We start from the raw sequence: 24,491 nt of genomic DNA on the forward strand, positions 1-24,491 counted from the left end.
GAATTCCGCAACCTGAAGCAAGGCTCTTTGTCTGTCTATGACTACAATAAGTTGTTTCAGAAGCTCGCCCGCTTTGCTAAGCAGGACGTCCCTGATGAGAAGAGCATGATATACCAGTTCAGCGGTGGTCTCAGGGAAGAAATTCAGCTAGCTCTTGTTCTCTTTGAGCCCTTGAGGTACGATGAGTTCTACAACATGGCATTGAAGCAAGAGGCTGCTCAACTAAGGTGTGATGCTTCCAAGAAGCGAGTCAGAGATGCTACTCCTTCTTCCTCTACTCAAGTGGCCAAGCAGCAGAAGTATTGGCTTCCTCCTCCTCCGTTTCGTCAGCTGTATCAACAGAAGAGCAAAGGTGGCAGTGGATCTTCCCACCCACCCAACCCTGGCTTTTAGAACAAGACTTCGTCTCAAGCTCCAAGATCGAGTGCTCCGTATCACCGTCCGCTTTTAGAGGTCACGTGCAACAAGTGCCAACAGAAGGGTCACTATGCCAACAAATGCTTGAATCAGAGGCGTCTCCCTCCTCCTCCTCCTGTGAGATCGGCAAGTACAGTTGTGGTCAAGCATAACCCCAAGCACGCCAAGGTCAATTTGCTGAATGCAGCTCAGGCAGAGGACTCGCCAGATGTCATCATGGGTAACCTTCCTGTTAATGATGTTCCTGCAAAAGTTTTTTTTGACACTGGTGCATCGCATTGTTTCATCTCGAAACCTTTTGCATCTAAGCATGAGTTGATTTCCCAAGTTATGCATACACCGTTAGCAGTTGTCTCTCCGGGTAGATGTTTGCTCGCTAACCACGAGGTTCCGGATATTTCTATCATGTTGGGTGACTTCAAGTTTCTGGCTTCTCCAATGGTTCTTGGTAACTCGGATATTGATCTTATTCTCGGGATGGATTGGCTTTCTAAGCACAAGGCTCAGCTTGATTGTGCAGCCAGGCAGATTCAATTGACTCATTCGTCTGAGGATGTAATTGTATTTGCCGCTCGGGATAATACTATCCGTCTGTTTTCTCTCAATGACAAGGGTGAACTGGATGCTATCTCGCAAATTCCAGTCATTTGCAAATATCAAGACGTCTTTCCAGAAGAGCTTCCAGGAATGCCTCCGCACCGGCCAGTTGAATTCGTCATTGATCTTGAGCCCGGCACGGAACCAGTGTGCAAGCGTCCTTACAAGCTCGGACCTGAAGAGTTGAAGGAGCTGAAGAAGCAACTCGATGCTCAAGAGAGAATGGGCCTCATCCAGCCTAGTTCTTCTCTGTGGGGTTGTGATGTTCTTTTTGTAAAGAAGAAGGATGGAACGGACCGACTTTGTGTTGATTACCGTCCATTGAACAAGAAGACCATCAAGAACAAATACCCACTTCCCAACATCAACGAGCTGTTCGAACAACTCAAAGGCGCCCAAGTATTCTCCAAACTTGATCTCCGTATGGGTTATCATCAGATTCGAATCCGTGAACAAGATATTCCCAAGATGGCTTTCAGAACAAGCTATGGGTCATATGAATACACTGTCATGTCTTTTGGCCTCGTCAACGCTCCTCCGACTTTCTCTCGCTTGATGAACTTCATCTTCAACGCCTACACCAATGACTTCGTTTTGTTCTATCTCGACGACATTCTGGTTTTCTTGAAGAACAAGGAAGATCATGCCAAGCACTTGCGTTTGGTACTCGATAAGCTGAGGGAACACCAGTTCTATGCCAAGTTCTCCAAGTGCGAATTTTGGCTCGATGAGGTTCTTTATCTTGGACATATCATCTCTGCCAAGGGCATTGCGGTGAATCCTGAGAAGGTGTCTGCAATTGTGAATTGGGAACCACCTCAGAACGTGAAGCAACTCCGTAGCTTCCTCGGCCTCGCAAGCTATTGTCGAAGATTCGTTGAAAACTTTTCTAAGATCGCGAAGCCTCTCTCAAATCTTCTCCAGAAGCACGTCAAGTACGTTTGGTCTCCGGAGTGTGACATTGCTTTCAACACTTTGAAAGAGAAATTGGTCACTGCTCCAGTTCTGACTCCGCCTGATGAATCCAAGCTGTACGAGGTCTTTTGTGATGCCTCTCTCCAAGGTCTTGGCGCAGTGTTGATGCAAGAGAAGAAAGTTGTGGCTTATACCTCTCGCCAGTTGAAGCCCAATGATAAGAACTACCCCACTCATGATCTCGAGTTGGCGGCAATTGTGCATGCTCTTTTGACTTGGAGACATCTCTTATTGGGAAGAAAAGTGGACATTTCCACTGATCACAAGAGTCTCAAGTACATCTTCACTCAGCCTAATCTCAACCTCAGGCAGACTCGATGGGTCGAAATGATTCAAGAGTATAATCCGAGTATCGAGTATACTCTAGGCAAGGCCAATGTGATTGCTGACGCATTGAGCAGGAAGGCTTATTGCAACAGTCTGATTCTCAAGCCTTATCAACCCGAGCTTTGTGAAGCTTTCCGCAAACTTAATCTGCAAGTTGTTCCTCAAGGTTTCCTCGCCAACCTTCAAGTCTCTCCTACCTTGGAAGACCAGATTCGCCAAGCCCGGCTTCTTGATGCTATGGTGAAAAAGGTGAAGATTGGGATTGCCAAGAGTCAACCCAAGTACAAGTGCTACCGCCTTGATGACAAGGATACTCTCTTCTTCGAGGATCGTATTGTTGTGCCCAAAGGTGACCTTCGTAAAGTGATCATGAACGAGGCTCACAATTCTCTCCTCTCCATCCACCCTGGGAGCACGAAGATGTATCAGGACCTCAAGCAGGCTTATTGGTGGACTCGAATGAAGCGCGAGATTGCTCAATTCGTGAATGAATGTGATGTCTGCAGAAGAGTGAAGGCAGAACACCAAAGGCCAGCGGGTCTCCTCCAACCTCTTGCCATTCCAGAATGGAAGTTTGACCACATTGAGATGGACTTCGTGACTGGGTTTCCAAAGTCCAAACGTGGCAATGATGCTATATTCGTTGTCATCGACAAACTCACTTTCTGCCTATCAAAGATTCAATCACTGCAGCTCAATTGGCGGAACTCTATACCTCTCGGATTGTCTCTCTGCACGGTATTCCACAAGTGATCTCTTCAGACCGTGGCAGCATCTTTACCTCCAAGTTTTGGGATTCTTTTCAGAAGGCCATGGGCACCAACATCCGCTTCAGCACAGCTTTCCATCCTCAAACTAGCGGTCAAGTCGAGCGTGTCAACTAGATTCTTGAAGATATGCTCAGGGCTTGTGTGATCTCCTTCGGCATGAAGTGGGAGGATTGTCTTCCATATGCTGAATTCTCCTACAACAACAGTTTTCAAGCAAGTTCGGCCAAGGCCCCATTTGAAATTCTGTATGGCAGGAAGTGTCGTACCCCTCTCAACTGGTCTGAAACCGGTGAACGTCAGCTTCTCGGCAATGACTTAATCACAGAGGCAGAGGAGATGTGCAAAGTCATTCGAGATAACCTCAAAGCAGCCCAATCCCGCCAGAAGAGCTACTATGATAGTAAGCACCGTGATTGGCCTTCGAGATCGGAGATCATGTTTACCTCCGCGTCTCTCCAATGAAAGGTACTCGTCGCTTCGGTATCAAAGGGAAGCTTGCCCCTAGATACGTGGGACCTTTCAAGATTGTCAGCAAGAGAGGCGATCTTGCCTATCAACTCGAGCTTCCTTCAAACTTTGCAAATGTTCATGACGTGTTCCATGTCTCTCAGCTTCGAAAGTGCTTCAAGACTCCTGACCGCACCGTCAACTTCGAGGACATTGAGCTCCAAGAAGATCTCTCTTATCGTGAGCACCCCATGGCTATTCTTGAAGAGACTAAACGCAAGACTCGCAACAAGTCAATCAAATTCCTCAAAGTCAAGTGGTCACACCATTCTGACCGTGAAGCTACCTAGGAACGCGAGGATCACCTCCGTTCTGAGTACCCGGCGTTCTTTCAGTCCTAGATCTCGGGACGAGATCCTCTCGTAGTGGTGGAGTGTTGTAACACCCCAGATATGATTTTCCCAATATGTACTCCAACTCTTGCCGTTTCCGGCGTTAAGTTATTTTATTTTCTCGGGTTCGGGTTTTTTTTTCTCTCCATGTGTTGTTATCGTTGTCATGCATCTCATACCATGTCATCATGTGCATTGCATTTGCATACGTGTTCATCTCGTGCATTCGAGCATTTTCCCCGTTGTCCGTTTTGCATTCCGGCGCTTCGTTCTCCTCCGGTGGCCAATTCTACCTTTCTTTCATGTGTGGGGATTAAACATTTCCGGATTGGACCGAGACTTGCCAAGAGGCCTTGGTTTGTTACCGGTAGACCGCCTGTCAAGTTTCGTACCATTTGGACTTTGTTTGATACTCCAACGGTTAACCGAGGGACCGAAAAGGCCTCGTGTGTGTTGCAGCCCAACACCCCTCCAAGTTGGCCCAAAACCCACCAAAACCTTCTCCATAATCTAGAGCATTCGATCACGATCGCGTGGCCGAAGACCGCACCTCATTTGGACACTCCTAGCTCCCTCTATGCCTATAAAAAGACACCCCCGTTTTTCTCCTTCCCCTTCCTCCCGAAACCCTAGATCCATCCCCTCCCGCCGCCGCCGGACGTGTCCGTCTCCACCCCGCCGCCACGTGTCGCGCCACCGCTGGACCGCGCCGCAGCCCCACTTCGCCGCCGGCCCGCCCGAGCCCGTGGGAGGCCCCCGAGGCCCACATCGCCGCGCCCCGCCGCCCGTTTGCCGTCCTTCGCCCGCGCCTGCCTTCCCCGACGCCGGCAGGTCCTGCCGCCGCCTCGCCCAGCCACCGACCGCCGCGCCGCCGCGGATCCACGCCGCCGACCGCCGCCTTCCGGCCCGCGCCTCTACCCAGCCGATGCGCGCCACCGCCTCCGTCCTTGCTCCGCGCCGCCACCCGGGGAGCGCGCCGGCCGCCGCGGTGCCTTCGCCGGCCTCCCCCCTCCACCGGCGAGCTCTTCCTCTCCGACAAGTCCGGCCAACCTCGGGAACCGCGCCGCTGCTACAGTACCCGGCCGGATCTAGATCTGGAATTGCCTCGGTTGACTTTTGCCCCGAAACCCTAATAATTTGCTCCTGTTCATCGCATCGTAACTGTGCATCCATAGCTCCGTTTTGGGCATATAGTATATCAAAATGTTCGCCTCAGAGAGCACATCATTTCATATCATTGCATCATTTTCATTTGAGTTCATCTTGATGCTCGAAATGCTGTTGGAAGAATGCTATTTGAGATAATTGTCAAATCTGCTGCTCCAATTAGATATTTGTCATTTTTGCCATGATTATTGTGTGCATGATATGCCCCTGAGCTCTTCATGAGTTTTGTTATATGTTTTGCCATCTATCCAGAGGTGCAACCCATGTATTTTTGTGATGTGTGTGGTGACTAGCACAAGCTTGCAAAGTGGAGCATTCGTTAATGCTGATTTCAGGGATCTCAATATGCCATATGTTCTTGTTGTTTCCTAGTGATCCGTGCCTCTTTTGAGGATGATCAGTAAGGATGTTTTGTTAATCTTGTAGTGCTCTATCCATCCATGTCTTTGTTTGCAATTATGGAGCACCCTAGCTTGAGTCAATCGAGTTCTACTTTTGTCATTTCGAGAATCTGGGCAGATTGTCTACTTGTTAGCAATTTTGCCGAGGATGTTGTAGTTGATCCGTGCATGCTATGTTATTGTTCTTGCCATGTCTAGCTTGTATTTTGTGTATTCTTGATGGGTGTATGCTTAGATTGTCATGACTTGCTCTGTAGCGAGTGCATCGAGTTCGTAAACATGCCTACTTGATATCTGTTTCAGCATGCTCCAGTTTTCACTAAGTCTGAGAACTGATTATGTTTTTGCCATGTTCACATGCTTGCAAATGTATTTTCTGATCCCTTTTGGCTCAAGGTCACTAAGGGACTTTTGTTAAGCTCTTTGAGTAGCTCCATGCCATGCTTTACTTTGCCATGTTCAGGTCCTGTAGCATGTTGTTTTCATGCTCCAAAGAGTGCTATCTGATCTGAAATTCCAGACAAGTGTTAATTTCACTAAGTCTGAGATCTGTTTACCAAATGCATTTTTGCCATGCTTGTTTGAACTTGTGAATGGATGTTTTGGCCGTGGCTCAGTGCTAGTCTTTTGTTAAGCATCATGAATGGATCCCTGCCATGTATTTTGATGCCATGTTTGAGTGTTGTAGCATGTTCATCTTGTTGCATTTAGATGGCTACTTACTGTAAATCGCAGAACGTGGCCATATTTGAATCGCTTGCCATTTCCAAACCGTAACTCCGATTTCGGCGTTCTTTATATCGTTTTCAAGCGATTTCATCTCATCTTTCCAGTGGCACACTTGGATTTCCAAGTTGAGGCCAGGTTCATTCATTCCTTGTCTAATCTTGCATATGCATCGCATATTGCATCCCGCATAGCATACCATCTTTGCATCATGTTGTTTGAGTTTGCACGTGGTTGATTGTGTCCTTGTTACTTGTTTGTCTTGTTTGGGTAGAGCCGGGAGACGAGTTCGCTAACGAGGAGCCCGTTGAGTTTGCTTTCGAGGATCCAGTCAACTCTGACAACTTTGCAGGCAAGATGATCATACCCTCGAAATCACTACTATCTTTGCTTTGCTAGATGCTCGCTCTTTTGCTATGCCTATGCTACGATGCCTACCACTTGCTTATCATGCCTCCCAAATTGCCATGTCAAACCTCTAACCCACCATGTCCTAGCAAACCGTTGATTGGCTATGTTACCGCTTTGCTCAGCCCCTCTTATAGCGTTGCTAGTTGCAGGTGAAGATTGGAGACCGTTCCTTGTTGGAACATTATTTACTTGTTGGGATATCATTATATTGCCATGTTATCTTAATGCATCTATATACTTGGTAAAGGGTGGAAGGCTCGGCCTCTCGCCTAGTGTTTTGTTCCACTTTTGCCGCCCTAGTTTCCGTCATATCGGTGTTATGTTCCCGGATTTTGCGTTCCTTACGCGGTTGGGTTATAATGGGAACCCCTTGATAGTTCGTCTTGATTAAAGCTTTTCCAGCAATGCCCAACCTTGGTTTTACCATTTGCCACCTAGCCTCTTTTTCCCTTGGGTTTCCGGAGCCCGAGGGTCATCTTATTTAATCCCCCCCGGGCTAGTGCTCCTCTGAGTGTTGGTCCGACCGAGTAGACTGCGGGGCCACCTCGGGGCAACTTGAGGGTTGGTTTTACTCGTAGGATGTCTCATCTGAGTGTGCCCTGAGAACGAGATATGTGCAGCTCCTATCGGGATTTGTCGGCACATTCGGGCGGTGTTGCTGGATTGGTTTTGACTTGTCGAAGTGTCTTGTAGAACCGGGATACCGAGTCTGATCGGAATGTCTCGGGAGGAGGTCTATTCCTTCATTGACCGTGAGAGCTTGTCATGGGCTAAGTTGGGACTCCCCTGCAGGGATTTGAACTTTCGAAAGCCGTGCCCGTGGTTATGGGCAGATGGGAATTTGTTAATGTCCGGTTGTAGATAACTTGAACCTTAAAATAATTAAAATGAATCAACAGTGTGAGTTACCGTGATGGTCTCTTCTCAGTGGAGTCCGGGAAGTGAACACAGTGTTGGAGTAATGCTTGCGCAGGTTGTTCTCTAGTTTCTCGCTCGCGCTTTGCCTCCTCTTCTCGCTCTCTTTTGCGAACAGGATAGCCACCATATCTGCTAGTCGCTTGTTGCAGCTCCACATATTTTCCTTGCCTTACCTATTAAGCTTAAATAGTCTTGATCGCGAGGGTGCGAGATTGCTGAGTCCCTGTGGCTCACAGATTACTTCCAAACCAGATGCAGGGCCTGATGTTTCCGCTCCAGATGACATGCTTGAGCTCAAGTGGGAGTTCGATGAGGACTCACGTCGATACTACGTGTCTTTCCCTGATGATCAGTAGTGGTGCCCAGTTGGGGTGATCGGGACCGTGTCGCATGTTGGGTTTATCTTTTATTTTGGCACCGTAGTCAGGCCATGAGTGTTTGAATGTTGTAATGCTATTTATGTACTTTGATTGACGTGGCGAGTGTAAGCCAACTATGTATCTCCCCTTTTATTATATATTTTACATGGGATGTTGTGAAGATTGCCTAACTTGCGACATTGCTTTCAATGCGATTATGTCTCTAAGTCGTGCCTCGACACGTGGGAGCTATAGCTGCATTGAGGGTGTTACAAAATTCCTTTCCAATAATGCGCTCATAGTTTCCTTTCGGCGGAGACTTGGGTGGTTTTGTCAAGGCAGCCAGAGTGCGCTTCGCTTTCACCAGATCTACCTTCTCCTTCGGAGGTGGATGTTTCTTTACTTTCACCCCTTCAAAGAAGTTCCTCACTTCTTCTCGCGCGATCTCGGCGTTCTCCTCCGGGGTCCTCTCGTATGGTAACTTCTCTGGAGTCTTCAGAGAAGGACCGAATCTGTATGTCCTCCCGCCTCTGGCTGTACTGCTAGACGACGGTAGAGCAGACGGAGCGGTTGTCTTCTTTACTTGCTTACGAGGCGGAGGAGAAGGACTACGACGCGCCGGAGCAGCCGGAGCGGTGGTAGGTCTCTTCCGCCCTTGCTGACGAGGCGGAGAAGGAGGAGGCTGGCTGCTCGGGCGCGCCGACACAGGCGAAGAAGGAGGCGGAGTGCCGCCACACGCCGGAGAAGGAGCCGACCGAGTGCCTTGATCGTCACTCGCCGGAGGAGGAGGCGGTGGAGGAGGCAGAGTGCCCTGACTCGCCGGAGGAGGAGGAGGAGGCGAAGGCGTCCAGTTTGGAAGGTTGATGAGCTCCTTCCGCCATAGGCATGGAGTCTTCAGAGCAGAACCCAGCCGAGTCTCCCCTTCACTGGTAGGGTGGTCAAGCTGGAGGTCCTCAAATCCCTTCGTTATTTCATCCACCATCACCCTAGCATATCCTTCTGGAATCGGCCGGTAGTGAAAAGTTGCGCCGGGTTCAGTAGGAAAAACAGAGCCAACAGCCGCCTTGACCTTCATATTAATCCATTGCATCATAAGGTGGCAATTTTGAGACTCCGTGATAGCATCCACGGGATAGCTGGCAGGAGCCGTCAAGACATGCTCTGGCTGAAGCAGCTCGGTGGAAGCCATGCTGCTTCTCTGCTGAGATGGTGGGGTAGCTTTGGTAGTTCGTTTGCTGTGATTTGCCTCTCGTTCCTCTATCGCTTGTACCCTAGCGTGCAGCGCCTGCAGTTGGGTCTGCTCCACTTTCTTCCTCCTCTCATGGCATTTGTAACCGCCTGTGTCCGGAAACCCAGCCTTCCACGGAATGGAGCTTGGCATGCCTCGTGTCCGTCCAGGGTGCTCAGGATTCCCGAGGGCCATTGTGAGCTCGTCGTTCTCTCTGTCTGGAACGAACGTCCCTTGCTACGCTGCTTCGATATAGTGCTTAAGCCTCTTGACTGGTATTTCCATTTGCTCGTCCGTCCAAATGCACTTCCCTGATATAGGGTCCAAGGTTCCGCCAGCCCCGAAGAACCAAGTCCGGCAACGGTCTGGCCAGTTAATTGTCTCTGGTTCGATCCCTTTATCAACCAGATCATTCTCAATCTTGGCCCACTTAGGCCGGGCTGCGAGGTAGCCACCTGACCCCGTGCAATGGTGATGCTTCTTCTTCGCAGCATTTTGCTTGTTTGTCGCTGACATCTTCTTACTCTTTTCTGATGTCTTGTGGGCCACAAATGCGGGCCAGTGATCTCTGATCTTCTCATATCTGCCCTTGAATTCTGGTGTCTCTTTATTTTCGACAAACTTATTCAGCTCTTTCTTCCACCTCATGAATAGTTCTGCCATCCTCTTAAGAGCAAAAGACTTGATTAATTGCTCTTTAACTGGCTTCTCCGGATCATCCTCTGGCGGTAGGGTGAAATTTGACTTCAGCTCAGTCCAAAGATCATTTTTCTGCATATCATTCACATAAGACACCTCAGGGTCTTCTGTAGCCGGCTTTAACCATTGCTGGATGCTGATCGGGATCTTGTCCCTAACCAAAACCCCGCACTGAGCAATAAATGTGCTCTTTGTCTGGAGGGGTTCAATCGGTTGGCCGTCGGGCGCGATTGCTATGATCTCAAACTTTTCATTCGAGCTCAACTTTCTCTTCGGGCCTCGTCTCTTTACTGAAGTTGTGCTCGATCCGGAGGGCTAGAAAAAAGAACAAAGACTTAATTAATATGTGTACATACCAAAACAATGAATGCATCAATTAGCTAGTCAGCAGAAGCTTAACTAATATATATACCTGGCCGGACTCAGTTCGGTCACCGGAGACATCATCACGGTCTCCTTCTTGCACCGGCATTGTGTCACCGGAGCTGTCCTCACAGTCTCCTTCTTGCACCGGCATTAGGTCACCGGAGCCATCATAATCATAGCCAGCTGCTTCCAGACCATCGGTGTCGTTGAGAAACAACAAGCAGACGACATCACTTCCTCGTGCGATTATGTCCCCCAACAACTCTTCTTGTACTTCGTCTCGGGCGGTGTCTATAGTTTCTACAAATATTTACAACATGGAAATTATTATTCAAACATGACAGATGGATATATTAGTGGCAAACGTAGAACTAATATTAATTAGTGGCCTCGACGCTGCTTCTCTAGGGTTTGGAGTGGCCTCGACAACGCTTCAAGGATAAAAAAAGAAGAGGAAGAAGAAAAAAAAGAGGAGAAGAAAGAATAGAGGAGTCCTACTCCTCTATTCTTTCTTCTCCTCTTTCTTTTCTTCTTCTTCCTCTTTTTTTTATCGGGAACGAGGGTTGTCGAGGGTCGCCGAGTGGTAGAGGAAACCCTAAATAGCAAGTATCGTGGGTGTGAGATACATGTGGCCGACGCGAGACACCGACGGCCACATGTATCTCACACCCACGATACTTGCTATTTAGGGTTTCCTCTACCGCTTGGCGACCCTAACCCTCGACGACCCTCGTTCCCGATAAAAAAAGAGGAAGAAGAAGAAGAAAAAGAGGAGAAGAAAGACTTGTGGGACGTGGATGTAGTGTCCGACACCGACGGCCACATGTATCTCACATCGACGATACTTGCTATTTAGGGTTTCCTCTACCGCTCGGCGACCCTGACCCTCGACGACCCTCGTTCCCGATAAAAAAAGAGGAAGAAGATTTTTTTCTTCTTCTTCCTCTTTTTTATCGGGAACGAGGGCCGCCGAGCGGTTCTTTCTTCTCCTCTTTTTTTCTTCTTCTTCCTCTTTTTTTTATCGGGAACAAGGGTCGTCGAGGGTCAGGGTCACCGAGCGGTAGAGGAAACCCTAAATAGCAAGTATCGTGGGTGTGAGATACATGTGGCCGTCGGTGTCGGACACTACATCCACGTCCCACAAGTGACGCGGGTCGACGCCCGCATCACTTGTGGGACGTGGATGTACTGTCCGACACCGACGGCCACATGTATCTCACACCGACGATACTTGCTATTTAGGGTATATTGACCCCCCCTCGTGTTGAAGTTATCGGGAGGTGGTATATATATCGACCCCCCTCGTGTTGAAGTTATCGGGAGGGGGTATATCGACCCCCCTCGTGTTGAAGTTATCGGGAGGGGGTATATCGACCCCCCCTCGTGTTGAAGTTATCGGGAGGGGTATATCGACGATGACAGACCCGATAAAACATAAGAATACAAAGAAGAAATGAAAAGAGGAGAAGAAGAAAAGAATAGAGGAGAAGATCGAAGAAAAAAAGAAGAAAAAAAAAGAGGAGAAGAAGAAAGGAATAGAGGAGAAGAAGAAAAAAATAGAAAATTTCTATTTTTTCTTCTTCTCCTCTATTCCTTTCTTCTTCTCCACTTCCTTTTCTTCCTCTCCTCTTCTTCTCCTCTTCCTTTTCTTCCTCTCCTCTTCTTCTCCTCTTCCTTTTCTTCCTCTCCTCTTCTTCTCCTTTTTCCTCTTCTTATTTTCCTTTTTCCTCTCCTAAATATATAAAACTTTTCTAGAAATGAAACTAACCTAAAATGTACTAAATCAGAGAACATATATAGATAATCCTTTTCTAAATATTTAAATCTAACTTTTGCATATATGAACATATATACACAGAGAACATACAAACATATATACATTTTTATAAAAAAAGCAAAATACAAAATACAAACATATAGAACTAAATAAAACGGGGGGGACCAACGGAGGGGCAGGGCGACAGCGACGGGCGGGGCGGGGCGACGGCGACGGGCGGGGTAGGGGCGACGACGACGGGCGGGGCGGGGCAGGGGCAACGGCGACAGGTGGGGCAGGGCGACGACGATGGGCGGGCCGGGGGCGACTACGAGGGCGGCGGGCGAGGGCACGTGCGACGGCGACGGCGCGGTCGGGGGCGACTGCAGGGGCGGCGGACGGCGTCGGGGCAGCCTAGCGGCGTCGATGAGCTCGGCGTCGTCGGGGCAAATGGTCGATGAGAAACTGAAATTTTCACAAGTCCTGGTTATATACCAAGAGCATTGGTCCCGGTTCGTGGCACCAACCAGGACCAATGCCATCTTTAGTCCCGGTTGGTACCACCAACCGAGACCAAATGCCTCTTTTCAGCAGCCCAAAGGGCGGGAAGCGGCGGTCTTTGGTCCCGGTTGGTGGCACCAACCGGGACTAAAGGGGGGCATTGGTCATGGTTTGTGCCACGAACCGTGACCAATGCCCCCTTTAGTCCCGGTTGGTGCCACCAACCGGGACCAAAGGCCTGCGCCTGCCAAAGCCGCGGTGCGGTGGGATGTTTAGTCCCACCTCGCTAGCTGAGGAGCGGCCGCACCTGTTTATAAGCGCTGCCCCGCCCTCTCCATCGAACTCCTCAGAACTGCAGGCCTTTGGGCCTAATCTTATACCGCTATGCATATGGGCCTGCTGGGCCTTCTGCGGGCCTGAATCCTGGCCCATGGATGGGCTTCTAGTCGTATTCAGGCCGTGGTGGCCCAGTAGGTGGCATTTTTTTTACTTTTTTTTTTCATTTCTACTTAGAACTAAATACTCATACTTTTTAGTGATTTTTTCTTTTAGGTCACAAAAATTATAAACTTTCTCTTAGTGCCATTAGTTTTAAAATTTGAATAGTTTAAATTTGAATTTTTTAAAATTTGTGTGAATCACTAGTTTATGAATAACTTTACTATAAAAATTGATTTTTGAGTCATTCTTTTTCCTGCTATTTAATATTACTGTGTTTTATCATTATACTCAATTTGGTAATTTTAGTTAGTCATAACAAATATTATAGGCATTTTTTTCTTTTTTGCTATTTATATTTTTCATTTCTACTTAGAACAAAATACTTATAGTTTTTTAGTGATTTCTTTTTTCTTTTAGGTCACAAAAATTATAAACTTTCTGTTAGTGCCATTAGTTTTCAAATTTGAAAACACTTTTTTGTTTTTTTTGCTTTTAGTGCCTATTTTTTTCCAGTTTTTTGTTTTGTTTTCTGCATTATTTATTTTCTTTTGTTTTTTGCTTTATTTTTTAATTCTTTTTGCTTTTAGTTTTAGAAAAATTATAAACTTTCTGTTAGTGCCATTAGTTTTCAAATTTGAAAACACTTTTTTAGTTTTTTTGTTTTCTTTGTTGCTTTATTTATTTTATTTTGTTTCTACTTACAACAAAATACTTATTGTTGCTATTTTTATTTTTTTCAGTTTTTTTGTTTTGTTTTCTGTATTATTTATTTTCTTTTGTTTTTTGCTTTATTTTTTAATTCTTTTTGCTTTTAGGTCAGCAAAATTATAAACTTTCTGTTAGTGCCATTAGTTTTAGAAAAATTATAAACTTTCTGTTAGTGCCATTAGTTTTCAAATTTGAATAGTTAAAATTTGAATTCTTTGAAATTTGTGTGAATCACAAGTTTGTGATTAACTTTACTAAAAAATGAACATAGATGCACCTATAGAGAAAATTCGACCTAAATTCATAGTTTTCAAATGAACTCTGAAAAAGTTGGCATAGCATACTCGTGTGTTACAAAGTTGGCATGGTATCATCATAATAGTTGCGGGAGAAAGTCTTCACTTTTTCTTCGCTTGTGTCATTTGCTTATTGCGCCGTAACCATGGATAATCTTCATCGTTTATCAGGATGCTTGGGTCAGCCTTGACATTGAAGGGAGGAATTTCATGAAACTTTTCATAATCTTCAGACATGTCTGTCTTGCCCTCCACTCCCAGGATATCCCTTTTTCCTGAAAGAACTATGTGGCGCTTTGGCTCATCGTATGATGTATTCGCTTCCTTATCTTTTCTTTTTCTCGGTTTGGTAGACATGTCCTTCACATAGATAACCTGTGCCACATCATTGGCTAGGACGAACGGTTCGTCAGTGTACCCAAGATTTTTCAGATCCACTGTTGTCATTCCGTACTGTGGGTCTACCTGTACCCCGCCGCCTGACAGATTGACCCATTTGCACTTAAACAAAGGGACCTTAAAATCATGTCCGTAGTCAAGTTCCCATATGTCCACTATGTAACCATAATATGTGTCCTTTCCGCTCTCGGTTGCTGCATCAAAGCGGACACCGCTGTTTTGGTTGGTGCTCTTTTGATCTTGGGCGATCGTGTAAAATGTATTCCCATTTATCTCGTATCCTTTGTAAGTCAATACAGTCAAAGATGGTCCCCTGGACAACAAGTACAGCTCATCACAAACAGTGTTGTCACCTCTGAGACGTGTTTCCAACCAACTGCTGAAAGTCCTGATGTGTTCACATGTAATCCAGTCGTCGCACTGCTCCGGGTGTTTGGAGCGCAGACTGTTCTTGTGTTCATCGACATACGGGGTCACCAAGGTAGAGTTCTGTAGAACTGTGTAGTGTGCTTGAGACCAAGAATATCCGTCCCTGCATATTATTGAGTCACTTCCAAGAGTGCCTTTTCCAGTCAGTCTCCCCTCATACCGCGATTTAGGGAGACCTATCTTCTTAAGGCCAGGAATGAAGTCAACACAAAACCCGATAACATCCTCTGTTTGATGGCCCATGGAGATGCTTCCTTCTGGCCTAGCGCGGTTACGGACATATTTCTTTAGGACTCCCATGAACCTCTCAAAGGGGAACATATTGTGTAGAAATACGGGCCCCAGGATGACAATCTCGTCGACTAGATGAACTAGGACGTGCGTCATGATATTGAAGAAGGATGGTGGGAACACCAGCTCGAAACTGACAAGACATTGCGCCACATCACTCCTTAGCCTTGGTACGATTTCTGGATCGATCACCTTCTGAGAGATTGCATTGAGGAATGCACATAGCTTCACAATGGCTAATCGGACGTTTTCCGGTAGAAGCCCCCTCAATGCAACCGGAAGCAGTTGCGTCATAATCACGTGGCAGTCATGAGACTTTAGGTTCTGAAACTTTTTCTCTGGCATATTTATTATTCCCTTTATATTCGACGAGAAGCCAGTCGTGACCTTCATACTGAGCAGGCATTCAAAGAAGATTTCTTTCTCTTCTTTCGTAAGAGCGTAGCTGGCAGGACCTTTATACTGCTTCGGAGGCATGCCGTCTTTTTCGTGCAAACGTTGCAGGTCCTCCCGTGCCTCAGGTGTATCTTTTGTCTTCCCATACACGCCCAAGAAGCCTAGCAGGTTCACGCAAAGGTTCTTCGTCACGTGCATCACGTCGATTGAAGAGCGGACCTCTAGGTCTTTCCAGTAGGGTAGGTCCCAAAATATAGATTTCTTCTTCCACATGGGTGCGTGTCCCTCAGCGTCATTCGGAACAGCTAGTCCGCCGGGACCCTTTCCAAAGATTACGTGTAAATCATTGACCATAGCAAGTACGTGATCACCGGTACGCATGGCGGGCTTCTTCCGGTGATCTGCCTCGCCTTTGAAATGCTTGCCTTTCTTTCGACATTGATGGTTGGTCGGAAGAAATCGACGATGGCCCAGGTACACATTCTTCCTGCATTTGTCCAGGTATATACTTTCAGTGTCATCTAAACAGTGCGTGCATGCGTGGTATCCTTTGTTTGTCTGTCCTGAAAGGTTACTGAGAGCGGGCCAATCGTTGATGGTCACGAACAGCAACGCCTTTAGGTTAAATTCCTCCTGTCTGTGCTCATCCCACGTACGTACACCGTTTCCATTCCACAGCTGTAAAAGTTCTTCAACTAATGGCCTTAGGTACACATCAATGTCGTTGCCGGGTTGCTTAGGGCCTTGGATGAGAACTGGCATCATAATGAACTTCCGCTTCATGCACATCCAAGGAGGAAGGTTATACATACATAGAGTCACGGGCCAGGTGCTGTGATTGCTGCTCTGCTCCCCGAAAGGATTAATGCCATCCGCGCTTAAAGCAAACCATACATTCCTTGGGTCCTTTGCAAACTCATCCCAGTACTTTCTCTCGATTTTTCTCCACTGCGACCCGTCAGCGGGTGCTCTCAACTTCCCGTCTTTCTTCCGGTCCTCACTGTGCCATCGCATCAACTTGGCATGCTCTTCGTTTCTGAACAGACGTTTCAACCGTGGTATTATAGGAGCATACCACATCACCTTCGCAGGAACCCTCTTCCTGGGGGGCTCGCCGTCAACATCACCAGGGTCATCTCGTCTGATCTTATACCGCAATGCACCGCATACCGGGCATGCGTTCAGATCCTTGTATGCACCGCGGTAGAGGATGCAGTCATTAGGGCATGCATGTATCTTCTCCACCTCCAATCCTAGAGGGCATACGACCTTCTTTGCTGCGTATGTACTGTCGGGCAATTCGTTATCCTTTGGAAGCTTCTTCTTCAATATTTTCAGTAGCTTCTCAAATCCTTTGTCAGCCACAGCATTCTCTGCCTTCCACTGCAGCAATTCCAGTACGGTACCGAGCTTTGTGTTGCCATCTTCGCAATTGGGGTACAACCCTTTTTTGTGATCCTCTAACATGCGATCGAACTTCAGCTTCTCCTTTTGACTTTCGCATTGCGTCCTTGCATCGACAATGACCCGGCGGAGATCATCATCATCGGGCACATCGTCTGGTTCCTCTTGATCTTCAGCAGCTTCACCCGTTGCAGCATCATTGGGCACATCGTCTGGTTCCTCTTGATCTTCACCAGCTCCCCCCGTTGCAGCATCACCGTATTCAGGGGGCACATAGTTGTCATCGTACTCTTCTTCTTCGCCGTCTTCCATCATAACCCCTATTTCTCCGTGCCTCGTCCAAACATTATAGTGTGGCATGAAACCCTTGTAAAGCAGGTGGGAGTGAAGGATTTTCCGGTTAGAGTAAGACCTCGTATTCCCACATTCAGTGCATGGACAACACATAAAACCATTCTGCTTGTTTGCCTCAGCCGCATCGAGAAACTCATGCACGCCCTTAATGTACTCGGAGGTGTGTCTGTCACCGTACATCCATTGCCGGTTCATCTGCGTGCATTATATATAATTAAGTGTCCAAATTAATAGAAGTTCATCATCACATTAAAACCAAAGTACATACATAGTTCTCATCTAACAACATATAGCTCTCCAGAGCATCTAATTAATTAAACCATACATTGAAACTATGTAAAACATTTCAATGCGAAAACAAATGCGATCATAATCGCAACCAAGGTAACAATTGATCCAACGGCATAATGATACCAAGCCTCGGTATGAATGGCATATTTTCTAATCTTTCTAATCTTCAAGCGCATTGCATCCATCTTGATCTTGTGATCATCGACGACATCCGCAACATGCAACTCCAATATCATCTTCTCCTCCTCAATTTTTTTATTTTTTCCTTCAACAAATTGTTTTCTTCTTCAACTAAATTTAACCTCTCGACAATAGGGTCGGTTGGAATTTCCGATTCACATACATCCTACATAAATAAAATCTATGTCACGTTGGTCGGCATAATTTTCATAAACAATAAATGAACCAATAGTTATAAAGATAATATATATACCACATCCGAATCATAGACAGGACGAGGGCCGACGGGGGCGGATACCAAAACCATCGCACTATATAAGATGCAATAATAAAAGTAAGAAAATAATACAAGTATCTATGTAAACATACAAGTAAGAATATTTTTCCTTTCAGAAAGAAGATAAGAACAAGAGGCTCACCACGGTGGTGCCGGCGATGAGCTCGGCGCGGGTGATCGACGGCGGTGAAGACGGGGACGGGGCGTGACGGACCGCTAAACCTAGACAAATATTGAGGAAAATGGAGCTTGGAGGTCGAGCTTGGAGAGGAGAAAGCTTAAGTAGTGTGGCTCGGGCATTCCATCGAACACCTTGTGTGCATAGGAGGTGAGCTAGAGCACCACCAAGCCCTCTCCCCCTCGGCCAGAAAAAAACAGAGCAGTGTGCTCTGCTCTTACGCGAGGGGGTATATATAGGCACCTCATTGGTCCCGGTTGGTGGCATGAACCGGGACTAAAGGGGAGCCTTTGGTCCCGGTTCAAGCCACCAACCGGGACCAATGGTGGTGGGCCAGGAGCGAGGCCCATTGGTCCCGGTTCGTCCCACCAACCGGGACCAAAAGGTCCAGATGAACCGAGACCAATGGCCAACGTGGCCCGGCCGGCCCCCTGGGCTCACGAACTGGGTCCAATGCCCCCATTGGTCCCAGTTCTGGACTGAACCGGGACTAATGGGCTGACCCGGCCTGGACCGTTGCCCCCTTTTCTACTAGTGCCTCAAGCAATTGCCACATTCGATGCTCTTTCATTTTCAGCGTGGCCACAATAGGGCTCCTCCTGTCCATCTATGAAATTTGTCCCCTTTAAGCTGGTAGGTGATAATGCATTACGGAACATCGTTGTCTCATTACCCCCCACTCAGTAGGACACCCTTCTATCTTTTCTTCTGCGACAATAGCTCTTCCACTAGGACACCCTTCTATATTGATGGTGTCTCCAATAGTTGCATAACATTTGAAGTAGGAGCATTTGGCCGTGAAGGTTGGAGAAGATGATACTGATCTCGATCGCGCTATTGATACCCAACATCCTTTTGGCCCACTAGGTTTAGAGAGCACCATTTTGACAAAGGCCATAAAAAGATGATGGTGCCGGCCAGGCCACTTCGCTATTGAGGATTAGCCAACACGGGTCTATTTATAACTCAATGAAGTTGACTTGACATACTTGTCACATCAAGGTCATTCAAGCCGTTGATCAAAGGTCTTCTTGCCGAGGAGCTCGAGGCTCAAGAGTATGCTCGCTACTCATGGTATCAACAACCTAGGATCGTTGCTAGCTAGGGAGCTCATCTTTCATGCCCGATGGACGCAATTTATAGATCCATGGCTCGAAGAACAATGCCATCCTGATCTTGAAGCTCAATCACGAGTCAAACATGAAGGTTGGGATCTATGATTCCATCCACTACACGGAGAGGGTGATCACTCGTCATTATCACCCTATTTTTCCCTACTTATGAGGAGGGTCATGTGCATGTTGTGGTGGGCTTTGGGTTAGGGTATATTAGAAATACCTGATGTTGATGATGGATGATCAAGCTATTATTGGTGGTTTTTGCATCATGATTGCAAGACAAAACCCCTGATGTTCCCTGATGATCAAACAACTTAATCATAATAGTTTATGCACTTATTGCAAGTCTATCTTTGTGAAGTTAATAATGATGGTTTGTGAACCGAGCCCAACTAAGATGGTTAGGTTCCTTGTGATGGAGCCAACCCACCATGGTTCAAGTCCTAAACTCTTGCATTTTACCAGATTTATTTCAGACTTTTGGTGATGTTCGTTCAATGGGAGAAGACATTCCTGTCGACTATGAAGGCGCCTGTGGTGACTTCGTCATAAGATATTATGCCGGTTCAGTATCCCGACAAATCTCATAAGGGTAGGGCGTGCGTTCTTAGGGGTGAGTGTATGTGTGTGTGTATATGACATCTATGTGTTGTACTATGTTAAAAAAGTAGAGACGGTTTTAAATTGCTCCGACATGAACAGTAAATTTGATTTTTTTCTTCAAAAAAGTATGTTTGTTTTTTTGCACCGAATATGCTCGGAGTGTGCTATGAAAAATTTCATGGAGAAATGACCACGGAAATTTGCATGCTCCTAGCACACTCAAGCATCCTTGGTGCTAAAAAAAACAGAATATTTTTCTATTTATTCGCAAAATTTACTGTTCATGAGGAGCAGATTGGATTATCGATTGTGATGATGTATATTTATATTGTGATATCAAATCAATGTGGTATTATCACACTCTTGAGAAGAGGCATTCACAATCAGTGGCGGAGGCAGAAAAATTGGATTAGGGGGGGGGGGCAAGTGCCACTGAAATAGGTTGGGGAGGGCCAATTCATAGAAAAATAGATGTTTAGTAGTAAAAAAAAATTCTAATTCAACACTATTCACCAGTAATTTAGTAGTAAATTCATGTTGTTAGGGGCCAGGGTCCGTGCTGGCACCCCTGTCTCCGCCACTGTTCACAATGCCAGCAACTAAGCGTTAGAGAAAAAAACATGGTGATTTCTCACCTAGGCCCGCCCCACGCGCCCGTGGCACAAAAGATATTTCCTGCTATGGTGTATGTGTTCCCACTTCTCATGCATCACTTATATACATATGTGTGCTGTACCAATTTATCTCTTTTTGAATATACTCCACTTCCTCTTTATCATAGTGTAAGAAAACGTCTTGCATTTTGATACGGAGGGAGTACTTGGATAGTATGAGGTACTCCAAAATGGATTGCATATTCTCTTTACCAAAATATCTAGGGCCAGTTCTTTTGGGCGATTCTACCAGAATCACCCCCCTCCCTAGCTTCTCCCAGAATAATCACTCCATATGTTTTTTACAATACTAGCTAATTAGACCTTAACTAAATAGGATTGTAAAAAAAATATGGAGTGGCGATTCTGGGAGAAGCTGAGGAGGGGGGCGATTCTGGGAGAATCGCCGAAAAGAACTGGCCTCTATTCTGCTTGCATAATTAGCATATGTTGTCCTTTTATAAATGAGAAAAGGTTATAAAATGTAAATGGCCCAGATGACAATTTTCATGTAACATAAAATGAGGCAATCTTAGAAATAACTTTAGATGTTGGAGTAATTACCGAAGTCATTTAGGGGGTAATTAAGAACTTCAGATGTTGGAGTATATTGGAGTTATAGACTCCTGGGATTACATAATACTATAACTGATTTGTAGATAACTTTTGTCTTAATATATTGCAGTAGGACACTCCTACTGTTTGTTACTTCAAAAAGGGATTACATATTATTGCTCATAATATAACAGGCAGAGTTTATTGAAGTGATTTACAAAACTCACTAAGGATCCCAAGTTATGATGCAGACCCATTAAGTATCCGCAGATGTTACATAAAACAAAAATGATTGTATTTTCCTCTGAAAATGCAATGTTGCCGAGTACATGAACAATTGATGCCTCAAAGACAAAATCTGATGGTCGACCCAAATTTTGTCTTGCCTTGTAAGTCCGTATGAAATTCGAGTTGAATAAAGCCTGGAACTTCTTGCATGGTATCGTTGTCACACATTGAATCGGAAGAGCATGACATCTCCTTCCTGCACAATATACTCCTTCCCTTCCAACCTCATCTGCAGTCATAGAGAGGGAAATAAATAAAGAAATTTCCTTATGTGCTTCATCTCTAAAACTAGCTAGTATTTATTCATATAAGTGCACATATTGTTACCACTCCCTTCTCCCTTGCTGCTCCAAGAGTACCCGCCGCAACAAAATCATCGTAAGATACCTGAGTCATGGTATGTGACCGTTGTGAAATTATTAAAATAACACCAGAAAATAATGGTACAGTACATGAAAAGAACCTGAAACTATCTCATTACTAGCACAGTACCCTGATACTTACAGTTTCAGCTCTAATGAAGCCTTTCTGGAAGTCGCTATGAATAACTCCGGCTGCTTGAGGTGCAGTCATGCCTGTAACAATAACATCCAAGACAAAACATAGTCAAAATTTTGTGCCCATGGTGCAAAAAGATGAAGGCAGTTCCTACAGTAATTGAAAATACAGTAACAGAATTGTGAGAATGCGAATAAAACCTGCAATAATGGTCCAAGCTTTTGTTTCCTGACAAAAGGAAAAAAAAGGATTTGAAAGTTAGGATCAACAGCTGAAGAACAAAGTGTCTTAACAGCAGAAGAGATTCACCTGCTCTCCGGTAGTGAAATAAGTTCTTAGTCCCAAAAGGTTATATGTTGCTTTTACCAAGTTGCCTAGCCCACTTTCGGCAACATCAAGAGAATTTAGGTATTCAACTCTCTCTTCCAGTGGTAGTTCAGACAGTTCAGCCTCAACCTGGTGCACTCACAATTTCATTAGCTTACATAGATAATAGATCAGGTGAAATTGTCTAATGCCTAGGTCGATGCATATGGTATCACTTATCACAAACCTGAGCTGATATTGTAACCATGCCAGATTTCAGCTCTGATGCTAGTTTGGCCACCTCCTGGACATGGGGATTTTTATCAGGGTCGGCAAGATCAGACTCTGTTACATTAGCAACATAAATGACTGGCTTCATAGTGAGCAGATAAAGATGTTGTATAGCTTCTTTCTCATGGTCAGGCAAATCAACAGATCTTGCAGGCTTTCCATCCATAAGTGCATCCAGAATTTTTTCTAATCCTGACCTTTCCGCTCCTTCCTGAGTAATGAAAACTGGAATCAAGAACAAAACCTATCAAATAATGGTAGAGCTTGTGAATATCTTACTTACCTTCACTTTTACTTGTGGATCCTTAGTTTTGCTCTTTTTAAGCTTATCCAATCTCTTCTCTATCTGCAGTATTTTACAAAATTCTTGGTTAAGTATGAACATAAACAAAAAAAAATCCACACTTAAATCCCTCGCCCATTATATTACCTGTTCAAGATCACAAAATATGAGTTCTAAGTTAATCACATCAATATCTGACTTGGGATCAACTTTTCCATTCACGTGAACAATATCATCATCTTCAAAACATCGCACAACCTGAAAATCCAATGAAGAAAAGATTGGTGCTAAGTTCATCCTTAGAACCTCAACAACCAATAGCCTATTATGTTTTTCAAACTAAATGCAAGGCAGCACAACAAGGACCAAGTCCCATTAATGAATAACAGTGCCAGAAAAAAGGGTAATCATCGGATGTTCCAACATTGTACAACTACAACCACTGAACTGATAAAGGAACATCTATTGGAGAATTATAGTGATTCAAAATCTGCAAAATAAGAGGACACCAACAGAATGGCATGCAGCAGTTGAGAAAACATGGGAATGCAGCTAGTAAAAAAGATGCAAAGTTTGAGTTTCCAGAAACTTGACAAATGCCTGAGAGCACAAACATATAAAAGTCAGCAAACTGACCTGGAGTATAGAATCAACTTCACGGATGTTTGAAAGAAATTGATTTCCCAGTCCCTGAAGTCAACAACCAGGTAAACATTTTCATATATAAACTATTGAAAAACAATCATCGACATGTTGTGTTCTGCACTTGGAGTAAAACGAAGACAGCTGGTACCTCTCCTTTGCTTGCTCCTTTGACGAGGCCTGCAATGTCGACAAGCTCAATGGATGTCGGGACCGTCTGCTTGGACTTGCTTAACTTTGAGAGCACGTCCAAGCGAGGATCGGGAATAGCCACGACGCCAGTGTTTGGGTTTATGGTGCAGAAGGGAAAGTTTGCAGCTTGGGCCTTCCCATTTTCAACCTAACAGCATTGAGAAACGAACTCACATTTTGTTATTGCGATAAATACGTGCCAATTGCATTTCACATTGCGAAACATAGAAACCATTCCATGAAGCAGTCATTGTTGCAAGAGCATAAATTATGCAGTGAGCGTGAATAACACAAGAAACAAGAATAATTCATCAAAACTCTCTTCATGTTCCAAACATATTAACCATTTCAACCTTTGGACGACAGCATCTCTAAGCGGCAAAACATCGAACACTTCAAATGCAGTGACATTGGCCCTACAGTCCTACAGGCACGCTTTATATACTAGAAAAACCAGTGCACGAATAGAAGGAGAAAATTTCATTGCCCCCGGCTACTTCGAGCTCTGGACAAGACGACATCCTTCTCACGGACAGGAGCATTTTTAATTTTCAAGCAGCGGGTTCTGTATGTGTTCAATTGGTGACTTACAATGGCGTTGAAGAGGGTGGACTTGCCGACGTTGGGCAGGCCGACGATGCCGGCGCGGAGGCTCATGCTAATCTTCGCGTTGCGGCCCGAGGAGTACCGCCGCGCGCCGCCGCTGCCGCCGACGCCGCCGACGCCCCGGCTCCGCTGCCAGCGCAGGAGCAGCGCCGAGGAGGCGCGAGAGGAGGGCAACGGCAAGGGCGTCGTCGCCGGCACGGCCGGCGTCCGCGTGAACCCCACGAACGCCGAGCCGAGGGCGCGGGACATCGTCGCCATGGGCACTCGCCGCCGGCGAAGCAGGCGGGAAGAGGCGGAGGCGTACGGCGAGAGACACACGAGAGACTAGCGCGAGATAGAATAGAGCGATAGGACC

General features: G+C 45.9%; 1 protein-coding gene across 1 annotated transcript; it reads right to left on the reverse strand.

The window, feature by feature from the left end:
* Positions 1-21,184: 21,184 nt before the first annotated feature.
* Positions 21,185-24,488, reverse strand: LOC123105260 (ribosome-binding ATPase YchF). Its single transcript, XM_044527300.1, has 11 exons — positions 24,122-24,488; positions 23,490-23,678; positions 23,333-23,386; positions 22,844-22,954; positions 22,697-22,759; positions 22,370-22,624; positions 22,126-22,272; positions 22,017-22,044; positions 21,823-21,893; positions 21,646-21,705; positions 21,185-21,547 (listed from the first exon to the last, which is right to left on the reverse strand). Exons 1-11 carry the CDS (start codon positions 24,392-24,394, stop codon positions 21,479-21,481), a joined length of 1,320 nt encoding a protein of 439 aa, XP_044383235.1. The 5' UTR covers positions 24,395-24,488; the 3' UTR covers positions 21,185-21,478.
* Positions 24,489-24,491: the final 3 nt, after the last annotated feature.

The sequence above is a fragment of the Triticum aestivum genome, chromosome 5A (genome assembly GCF_018294505.1).
Source record: "Triticum aestivum cultivar Chinese Spring chromosome 5A, IWGSC CS RefSeq v2.1, whole genome shotgun sequence".
Taxonomy (NCBI): domain Eukaryota; kingdom Viridiplantae; phylum Streptophyta; class Magnoliopsida; order Poales; family Poaceae; genus Triticum; species Triticum aestivum.

Coding starts and splice junctions, on each gene's coding strand:
- LOC123105260 (XM_044527300.1), bottom strand. CDS start 24,394: ATGGCGACGATGTCCCGCGCCCTCGGCTCGGCGTTCGTGGGGTTCACG. Junction 22,625..22,696: donor ATCCACAAGTAAAAGTGAAG/GTAAGTAAGATA, acceptor TTCATTACTCAG/GAAGGAGCGGAAAGGTCAGG. Junction 21,548..21,645: donor CAGCAAGGGAGAAGGGAGTG/GTAACAATATGT, acceptor CTATGACTGCAG/ATGAGGTTGGAAGGGAAGGA.